General features: G+C 41.2%; 1 protein-coding gene across 4 annotated transcripts in view; it reads right to left on the bottom strand.

The window, feature by feature from the left end:
- Positions 1-7,332: 7,332 nt before the first annotated feature.
- LOC122544716 (A-kinase anchor protein 9-like) overlaps positions 7,333-11,211 on the bottom strand; it is a 54,979-nt gene continuing 51,100 nt past the window's right edge. For all 4 annotated transcript variants that reach the window (XM_043684027.1, XM_043684036.1, XM_043684009.1 and 1 more), the window contains one exon: positions 7,333-7,705. In XM_043684027.1, coding sequence (XP_043539962.1) covers positions 7,505-7,705 — 201 coding nt within the window. In that variant the 3' untranslated portion in view covers positions 7,333-7,504. The remainder of the gene's footprint in view (positions 7,706-11,211) is intronic.

The raw sequence follows: 11,211 nt of genomic DNA on the forward strand, positions 1-11,211 counted from the left end.
AAAAGAAAGAAAACCCAACTAACTTCTAATCTATCCTACAAACAACCAAAACATAAATAGAATATCATATATTTCTAACAATAAACAATGAAATAATTAAATAACTAGATATATGCTCAAAATAGATTTATATCAAGTCATAATAAAACCCATATTTATACAGGATAACTCCTCCCAGGGGTCCCCGAACCAGCCAGAACCATTACCACAGCTAGACAAAAGCCCTGGTCAGTATGGCCGAAATATCTGTGTCGATGTAGTTCAAAAAGGGTTGCAATGTTTTATAGAATAATTCCGTTTTTTGGTGCACCATATTTGTGAGGAAGTCAAGGGGATATATTCCATGACTAACCTGTGCCAGTTCGAAACTCCTGGAGGCCTTCAGCTACCCAATTCACTAAGATATCTTTCCTTGCACAGAAAGAAAGAATGGTAAATAATTTCCTCCCGTACACATCCAGGGAGGAAAAATCTGAAGAACCCAAAAGCAGGGACACTGGATCCAATCTAATCTCCATACCTAAGATCTCTGTCAAGGCATTTGCTACTCTGTCCCAATACCTATGGGTCTTATGGCATGCCCATAGACAATGCGTGAGAGTGCTAACTTCTATTTTACATTTAGGACACATCGGGGATGCTCCTGCCTTGAATTTTGCAAGTCATTCAGGTGCCATATGAGCCCTGTGGAGTATCTTTAATTGAATAGCCTGAGGTCTATTGCAAATAGAGATCTTTCTGGCATTTTCTCAGATGTCCTCCCACATTTCTAATGAGACTTCCAACCTTAATTCTTGATTCCAGGTTTTAAATAGTCATTCCATGTCCTTGGATACTTTATTATATAATGAGTGATAACTGAGGGGGGCCCCATCAGCCATAGCACTCTCCTTTCCCTATCCGATTGTAGGGATTAATTATCAGTGTGGTCGTCTTTTGTATATAATCTTGTATTTGGAAATACCGAAAAAGGTCCCTGTTAGGCAGTCCAAACATCTGGTGCAACTGCTCAAAGGACATCATAACCTCCCCATCGAACAGGTCTCCCAAGTAGGAGATACCCCTGGACTTCCAAGTTTTAAATGTAGCATCTGTCATCCCTGGCTGAAATCCCGGTGCTCCCACTGTAGGAATATAAGGGGAGGTTTTTTGCAGGTTACCCTCATCTTGTTGCATTATCTTCCAGGCTTTAATTGTATTTAATACAATAGGGTTTTACAGTAGTCCATAATAGCTCTCATCTTGTCCATAAATAAAAGTTTGATGAGGTGACATTTTGCTTGGGAGGTCTCAATATCTAACCAGATTGATTGTGGGACACAAGAGATCCAATCAGCTACATAAGATAATAAGGAGCTCAATTGATACCTCCTAAAATCTGGGAAGTCCAGTCCTCCCCTTGCTTGTGGGAGCTGCAGCTTTTTGGTAATTTGATAAGGGGCCGTTTATGATTCCAAATAAAGGAGACGAGCCAACCATAGAGCTTACGCAACGCCTGTCTCGGCAGCATCAGGGGGAGCATGATCTTCTGGCCCTTAAGAGCACAAGATTCCACCTACTGTTCCCACAAGCGATATGTATGCTGTTGAGGGAAGGATGGATACCAATTGTGGAGGCTGTAGCCACAAAACCTGGAAGTGATTTCAGAGGAACTGGAGGGTTGAAATATTATTCTTCTGTTCAAAAAGTGGGAGAAAGAATAATCCAAGGACTGAAGGCCAGTCAGACTAATGGTGGTAGTGGAGAAACTTCGGAAACCAGTACACTATTGTGGAAGATATTTAACACCGGAACAAATGAAAACTGGCACAGATTTTTTGAGGAAGTGAAAAGAGGGTTATGGTCTACACAGATTGTTATGGCCCAGACCAGACTGCCTCAAAACATTTCCAAAAAGTAGCAAACACTCAAACTTTGCTAGTTGTTTTAAGCAGATGTAACACAGATATTCCAAGAGGGATATAATTGGTCAAACCACGTAGTATCAAAACAAAACAGAATTATTTACAAGATTATCAAATGAAATACAAACAAAAGACAACAGAATACTGAATAACTTAACCTCTCTGAAAACCCAACAGATGATCCGAACTTAATGATGCAGTTCCAAATACTTGCAGCAATCCTCATAAACACTCCTTTGCACAAAAGGAAAAAAAAATCAAACACAGGGTCTTACAGAAGAGAAGTCAGAGAGAGAGGAGGAACAGCCTGGACCTGCATCTTTGGGTTCCGCAGCTGTTTCCAACTGCCTTCAGTGAATAGCCAGACTAAACCAGAGAAAAGCTGAGCTGGGAGATCGAGCCACTCCCCCTTTCATTGCACAAGCATTTTTAAAAAAACTTAAAAGCCTTTTGCCTGAGGCAGTATCTGTTAGTTATAATCAAACTGGCCCTAAAAACCCTTTAAACACGGTTAATGGGAGTACATTGAGGAGATGTCGAGGAAGTGGGGAACTGTAAAGTGAATGTTCATAGATCTTTAAAGGTAGCAGGACAGTTTGATAAGGGATAGGAAATCTTTATCTTCATTAAGTATATTACATAATATTGGAACAGACAGGGCTTGCTTTAACTACATAAATCATTAATTAGGCCATAGCTTCCATCCCACCTCATTATATACACGGTAAAATTGCATTAGAAAGGGTACAGAGGAGATTTGAAAAGATGTTGCCAGGACTGGAAAAATGCAACTACAAGAATGGATTATATAGGCTGGTCCTGGAACAAGGAGGTTGATGGAAAATATGATTGAGTTCCACAAAACTATGAGGGGTCTGGATGGGAAGGATGCATTTAACTTAGCAAGAGGTCAGTAGGACATGGGCTTAAAGTTATTAGGAGAAAGATTGAGGGAAGATGAGGTAACAACTTTTCACCCAGAGGGTGGTAGTGGTCTGGAGCTCTCAACATAACAAAGACCTTCAAATCACTAAAAGGTGTCTGAATATGCACCTCGTGTCCCATTTTTTGCAGGCCAATGAGAAAAAATAACATGATGCTGAAGAAATTCGTTTGCAATAGTTGTCTTTGAGTTGGGGGTAAACATTTCTGGCATCATGCCATTATTTGGGAAGTTTGACTCGTTTGATCCTGCCATTGAAGACTAGGCTCAGTATGTGAAAAGATTACGTTTTTTTTCCTATACAATGACATTGGGGCATATCAAAAGCTTGTGGACCTACAGCTTTTTTGGTTATTAGGAGCCTAACATTTCCTGAGGCACCAGAAACTCAAACTTTTCAAGCGTTGATGGATTTAGTTAAGGAATATTATGACCCCAAGCTACCTCTAATTCTGTAAAGGTGTCAGATATTTGTGGTACACAGAGGAACCTAAATTATCCGAAGGACATGGGCAGGGAGTATTTAGTTTGGTTAATCAAATTCTGGATAATTGAATGCCGGACCACATAGTTCAGCCAAGCATTGGGACCTTGCAATCTTGCCAGATAATCCTTCCTCTGTACTGCACAGCACAGCATCGCCATGCAGCAGGGAGTTTTGGTGACACAGGCAGCTTGCTTGCAGAATGACATGTGCATTTCTGTGTGTAGAATGTTGTGAGTTCCTCTTGCAACTCTGTGCCATTCATAGATGAGGGATTGGCATTTGTTTGTACGCTGCTGAATGGTGACCAGGTAGTTGGAACTGGGTCAGTATGAAATGACCCCTGCTCACATACATCAACTTCTATGGGTTGGATATTGGCAACGTTGTCGTCTACTTCCTCATCCTTCCCATCAGATGAGGCTCATGGCGTTTCTTCCTCTTGGTTGACATTATCCCTTTCTGCATGGCAAGATTGTGCAGTTCAGCATGCCACAAAAAGCTGCGACACCATTGCTGGGTAATGCTGGAGAGTATTACGTAGTTCTGCATTATAGCAAGCACACATACATGATGAGCATTTTGTGGTCACAGCTGCAATTTAGGAAAATAGAATTGTTGCTAAACAATGTCAGCTCCTCACATGTTGCCTTGATCACAACACATTACAGATAGGGAAAGCCAGCATCACCTTTCCCTCTCTGCATGGTTGCTCTCACTTGTCTGGAATCTTATTAATCCCATAGTGTGATGGATTGCTCACTTCCTTGATACAGTGGTTAATGGTTGCTTAGAAGAGGCCATTAATGTCACTAAAAACCACTAAAAGGAACTGGCTACATAGGAATGAAAAAAAGGCTTAGCCACTAGCATAGTTTTCATAGTATCCACATGGGGTCAGGTTGTCTTGAATTAGGGCAAAGAACTCTGTGATGGTCTCTCTGCAGGGCCCAGTCTCTTCAGACACTCTCTCAAAGATTTTTAAATATGTCATTCCAATTATGTAAATTCCATTATGCTCTAGGGGTCAGTGCCTACTTCTGTCTTGTTGCCTGTTCTCCTATCATTGTGCTCCCTCCTGTTGCTGCAGTAAAAAGAGTTTTCTGTTGGTAACACTGGCAGATTCCTTGAAGAAATCAGTGCTGTTCAACCGTTCATAGAGCACTCTGTACAGTGCTGATTGATAGTACTCAGGAACAAAGGATTCCATTGTACCCTCACATAATCTTCTCTTTAAAGGCAGCTTCCAATGTGCCATCCTCTTAGATATACTGATATGTACTGCCACTTCAATCAGCAGCTTCTGTATCCCATATACCCCATTAATTTTTGGACCTAATATCTTTGGCTTAGGTACTTCCTAACTTAGACCTTTCTTGTCAAATTGTCAGATTATCCTGTTTAAATACAGAGAAAATCTCAAAGACAGTGCTCCCTGTGAGTCACTCTCCTGTTAGTCAAATCAGCTCTCACCAGAGTAATGTAAGATTCAAACACTTACGAGTGAACATTAACAGGCTGTGTTAAATATAACTATTTACAAGACCTGGTAAAATTGGTGATTTGGCTGGAACTTTACAGACTCAGTCTTGTATTCCACTCAATCAGATATCACCTGCACCTTTTACATATTCTTAGAGCAAAGATATAATTAATCCTCCTTTATTTCACATTCACGGTGAGCAAGGTGAACCATTTGTAAGGTACAGCATTCAATTTGTAGGTTATAAAAGGCACCAGGTTCCCTTCACAAGGGAAGCACATTACTTTGTGGTAAATTACATCTAAATTACATGCAAGCTGTCAATTTTGGATAATTGAGGTTCCTGCCGTGAATGGGTGAGTTTCCTGTTTCTTGACCTTCGTGCCGCTGATGTTATTGGGATTCATTTTATGGCTGCTAGGGATCTGACACTCGGCCTCCTTTGCAGTACTGCACCTGGTCACCAGTTTTACAGCTCCTCAAATCCATCCCATGATGCTAGTGGTGCCAAAGACGAATCTTCTGAGCAAAATTGATGTCAGCTTACATGTGATCCAGAAGAGAATTGAGATGTCAACACGTAAGTGGAAATGAGGTAAAGAAATCAGAAAGTGAGTCTCATGGTTTAAATGAACTCAGAAGTATTGTTGGGGTACAAGACTGAAGAAGGGCTTATGCCCGAAACATCGATTCTCGTGTTCCTTGGATGCTGCCTGACCTGCTGCGCTTTTCCAGCAACACATTTTCAGCTCTGATCTCCAGCATCTGCAGTCCTCACTTTCTCCTCGTACAAATGCCACAATTGGATTCAGAGATGGTTAAACTTTATTACAAAGTGCAGCTGAACTATTCAAAGTCTATCTCTCCATCAAAATCTGTCTGTTTCTTTCTGTTCATTGAAGTCCCTCTCTAAGGTCTAAGCACAATTTTATTTGTCCAAAATTCTTAACAACTTGGATTCAAAACACTCTTGGCCTTTTTTTTGTGCGGGTGTCAGACACAGTGACACTCTTGTTTTTTTTCCTCCACACTACCGCCTAACTGCGGTAGTGCTTATTTTTTCCCCATCACCCATGTTGTGTGTGCACAGGTGTGAGACACAGCGAAAGACACAAGGTAGACAAATCTTTATTCAATTTCCATCACCAGGAAGAAAAGAAACACCCGAGTAGCCTGTGACAAGCAGTGCCCTTCACATCAAAGGACAGTGCTGTGTGATCAAACAGTGAAGGGGAGGGCATGCACTCCACTCCCTGCGGCACCCACCTCTCCCTGAACAACTCCAGGGTGTTGGTGGACATCGCATGCTCCTTTTCCAGAGACACCCGGGCTACACTCTTGGTCTTATCTGGTCTACACATCCCATGCCATTATCTGCAGAAAAGTACATCCTAATGGTTTCACATAGACAAACAAGCTGGTAGAAAGAAAACATCTTGAGTTTATAAACTACAGTAGTGTAATACGCAGCAACTCTTATCAATCACTTAATTTTCCACATCATCAGGAAGAGAAGCTGGAGAGAGAGATAAGATGCCCATACAAGGGCTTGGGAGGAGAGAGATTATGCTGTGAAGGTTAGTTTGGTAGCAAGGGGCAGAGGCTGAATGGATGCTTTCCAACTCACGACAAAGGAATCCATGATGTCAAAGCCATAGAGGTATATGGCATGGAAACATACCCCTCAGCCCAACTCAAATGCGTCCCATTTGCCTTTGTTTGGCCCATATCCCTCTAAACCTTTCCATCCAAGTACCTATCAGAATGTCTTTTAAATGTTGTAATTTTTGTTAAATCGAAGAGTGGATATAACAGAAAGAAGGGCTGAATAATGTGGTTGGATATAGTGAAAAGAACTGGAGGGTAATGTTTGCTTCCAAGGTTGTTGGAGAGTAGTGGGTGATTTTGGTAAAAGGACAGTGAGCCCTGATAGTGATGTGGACCAGTCAGATCAAAAATAGATGGTTAAATATTTATGTACCATATACACCTGAGTGTACACTCCAAGGACTTAAGGGAGAAAACACAGCCACTTTATTTGTCATGTATTACAGTTTATTGGTATCATAAAATGTTAATTAGCCAAAAACTGAAAAACAGAAACTAACAAACTTAAAAGACCCAGTACAACCCATGGACAAAACCAACGTCATCTACAAAATTCCATGCAAGGACTGCCACAAACACTAGGTAGGACAAACAGGAAGAAAGTTAGCCACCAAGATACATGACCCTCTCTCCCTTGTAGCCCTACACACAGATGAAAAAAACCACCATTTTGACTGGGACAACACATCTATCCTGGGACAGGCTAAGCAAAGACATGTCAGAGAATTCCTAGAGGCCTGGCACTCCAACCACAACGCCATAAACAAACACATAGATCCAGATGCCATTTACCAACCCCTCAGAAAACGAACAGGAAATGACATCACCACAAACCCCAGGAATCCCATCCAGGAGAAAGATATAAATAGAAAGCAGGAGACAACAGCTTCGCTTCACTTGGAGGTCGCCACTGATGATGTTACCTTGCCAGGTAATGAAACGTCTGGATATCAAACCTACAGCTCAGTGAGCAAACCTATACCCTAGAAATGAGTTTTCAATGACATTTTTAAGAGACACAGGTTTTTTGTTATTTATTTCATCGACATTCACTGTAAGTCAGAATGTAATTGACCCAACCATTAGTAAGTCTTTGTTTTAATGCTTCTCCTCATTGGTCCAGTTAATTCCATCACAGAGCTGGTCGATTTAGCAAGTTGCTGCCATTTTTCAGAGCCGAAGGACTGATCCATTGCATTCTGGGACTTCAAAGTAGAAATGTCCTGTTCAAACAATTGTATTTCTGAGTAGATTTGAGAAAGTTCTTCCTCCTTACTTGAAAGCTGCATTGAAGGAATTTAAATTTTAAGCATATCAATGTGATTTTTTAGAAACAATTACCCTAATATTTCAGTTTTAATGATTACAATTAAACAAGACTAAGTCAACTGAAATCAAGTAAACCTTAGTCCACAGTAAATGTCAATAACATTACAACATATTAGACCTAGGGTTTATATGTAATTGTATATTAAGTTGAAAACCTACCCAATCTTAATTGTGAATGTGAAAAGAGACACTTGAGACCTTGAACCAAGACAGGCAGCTTTTAAAAAAATGGGGCAGAGAACTCTTCTGGTATTCTTGCACCATTCATGTTACTTGAAAATTTTTTGATGTTAGCATTGTAACATCTCATGATATGGGTAGCAAGCCTACAAGCAACACTCTTCTGCTTGCTGGCTTGATTGTGGAGATGGGTTTTTGGGACCACTGCTATAGTTCTTTAAAATATTTATTCATGGGAGATGGGCGTCATTGGCTAAGCCATCATTTATTTCCCATCCCTAATGGCCCTTGAGAAGAGAGTGGTGAACTACCTTCTTCAACTGCTGTGGATCTTGGGGTGTAGGTATACCTACAGTGCTGTTAGGGAGGAAGTGCCAGGATCTTGACTCAGCAAAAGTGAAGGAATGGACTTGTTGATTTCAACCAGGATGGTATATGGCTTAGGGGAGAACATGCAGCTAGTAGAGTTTCCGTACATCTGCCCTTGTTTGAGGGTTTGGAAGATGCTGTCAGAGAAATCTGAATGAATGACTGCAGTTACAGCATATGGTGCTCATGCTGCCATTAAATACCAATCATGAGGGAACTGAAAGTGGAAAACAGTGAATAGGGTGCCAAGCAAGCAGGATACTTTGTTATGGATGGTACTGAGCACTCTGAATGTTGTTGGAATTGCATTCAAGCAAGCGGAGAGAATATTTCATCACTCCTCAATTTGGCTTGTCAACAGTGGTCAGGCATTGAAGAGACAGAAGGCAAGCTATTGGCTGTGGAATTATTAGTTTTTGACCTGCTCTTGTAGTCACAGTATGTGTGTGCTGGTCCAACTCAGGTTCTGGTCAATGACTTCTTGTACCTGCTCCCAGCTCGCCCGATTGATTGTGAGAAAATTCAGTGGTGGTAATGCCACTGAACATTAAAGGGCAGTGGTCAGATCTTTTGAGCTTGGAGTGGGTTTTTGCCTGGCACAAACATTATTTGCCTTTTTTTTTAGCTCATGCCGAGATATCCAGGTCATTCTGCTTATAAACATAAGCTGCTTTAGTATCTTGTGATGTAGACTGGCTTTTAGGATTTTGTAGGAGTGTCATATTGGTTTTTATGTGTCTGAATTAATTAATAACTAACTTGAACATTTCTGAAGCTACTGTGCTTTTTACAAACAGAGGGCTAGTTTTCAGAACTAAATGGATTTTTATTTATTTTGGGGGGTGTGGTTTACAATCAAGCAAGATAAACAATTATGTCTCAAAGATTTTGATCAAAATGTCTGGACTTTTTTTTACACTTGGAAGAAACTTTTTCCTAGGATGATGACGTCAGCGTGTACAAGGGGGCATAATTACAAATTGAGGGGTGATAGATTTAAGACAGATGTCAGAGGCAGGTTCTTTACTCAGACGGTGGTAAGGGCATTAGGGAGATTTAAACAATCCTTGGATAAACACATGGATGATGATGGGATAGTGTAGGGGGACGAGCTGAGAATAGTTCACAGGTCGGTGCAACATCGAGGGCTAAAGGGCCTGTTCTGTGCTGTATTGTTCTATATTCTATGTTTTATATTCTAAACCCCTGTCGCTTAGAGACTTTTTCAGTGTCACTTTCAGTTTGGGCAGTTCAACAGTCATTTTCACACGTAAAGTCATTCCTGAGAAAGAGGGGAAATATAATTACATTTGTTAACATTAGATTACTTGGGGTAAGGAGCTAAGTCCTGGACCAGAAATGTTTGGATTAAAACTTGAAAAGTTTATTTGAAGCGGAGACCACTTAAACCTTGGTGTGCAATAGCTTCTTCCTGGAGCTGTCAGATTTTTCAGACTGTAAGTTAAAGTCAAAATAAACCTGTTGTCATATTAGAGAAAGGAATTTTCTGGAGTGAGTACTGTACTATGGTTGCTTTTGGATATTATACAGCAGTGTTTAGTGCTTTGGGATTAATGGGATTATATATCTGTGTTTCAAAATCTTTATGTTTGTATTTATGTCTGATTTATGCTGTTATCTTAAATTCCTTTTGCTTAATAAACATCTGTATTATTAAAAATAAAGCTCCAACATTAAATGCTTATGTTTCAATCAAAAACCACCTTGTTAAAATCAAAACAAAATATGATCTACTAAGGCAGATTAGTGTGGAATCGGACTTGACCAGTAATAACATTAGCTGGAATTGAAAAATCTGAGGGGCTACAAATGGTGCTGAGCTCTGCATAATCAGTGAATGTCCCATGTTTGAGTGTAATGATGGAAGAAAGATCATTGAAACACCTAAAAATAGTTGTGCCTAGGAAAATACTTTCTAGAGCTCAGGCAGAGATGTCCTGTGACTGAGTTGTTTGAACTCCAACAGTGTTTCACTGGGGAGTATGAAGTTGAAAAGTGACCCCATAGAGGTTTTATATATGAAGGGCATAGAAGTGAACAGCAAAGGTATTTTCCTGAGGGTTGAGGGATTTCAAAACCAGGGAGTATATTTTTAAGGTGAGAGGAGAAATATTTAAAAAGGGACCCGAGAAACAAATTTTTCACACAGAGGGTGGTTCATACATAGAATGAACTGCCAGGGAAAGTGATAGATGCAATGGTTTTGATATAATTGAGTGGTTTGGTAGGGCATTTCAGAGTGTAGTTTAAGGGTCAACTACTTTTCTGTAGGTCTGAAGGACTCAAAGCCCTCTGCTTCTTCCTTTCCCGCCGTACCAACCAGTACCCTTCCACTGACACCCTCCTTCGACTGACTGAACTGGTCCTCACCCTGAACAACTTCTCTTTCCAATCCTCCCACTTCCTCCAAACGAAAGGAGTAGCCATGGGTACCCGCATGGGCCCCAGCTATGCCTGCCTCTTCGTAGGATATGTGGAACAGTCCATCTTCCGCAACCACACTGGCCCCACCCCCCACCTTTTCCTCCGCTACATTGATGACTGTATTGGCGCTGCCTCGTGCTCCCACGAGGAGGTTGAACAGTTCATCCACTTCACCAACACCTTCCACCCCGACCTCAAATTCACCTGGACAGTCTCAGATTCCTCCCTCCACTTCCTTGACCTTTCCATTTCAATCTCAGGCGACCGAATCAACACGGACATCTACTACAAACCGACCGACTCCCACAGCTACCTGGACTACACCTCCTCCCACCCTGCCCCCTGTAAAAACGCCATCCCATTCTCCCAATTCCTTCGTCTCCGCCGCATCTGCTCCCAGGAGGACCAGTTGCAAAAACGCACATCCCAGATGGCCTCCTTCTTCAAGGACCGCAATATCCCCCCC

This window comes from Chiloscyllium plagiosum, chromosome 3 (genome assembly GCF_004010195.1).
Source record: "Chiloscyllium plagiosum isolate BGI_BamShark_2017 chromosome 3, ASM401019v2, whole genome shotgun sequence".
Taxonomy (NCBI): Eukaryota; Metazoa; Chordata; class Chondrichthyes; order Orectolobiformes; family Hemiscylliidae; genus Chiloscyllium; species Chiloscyllium plagiosum.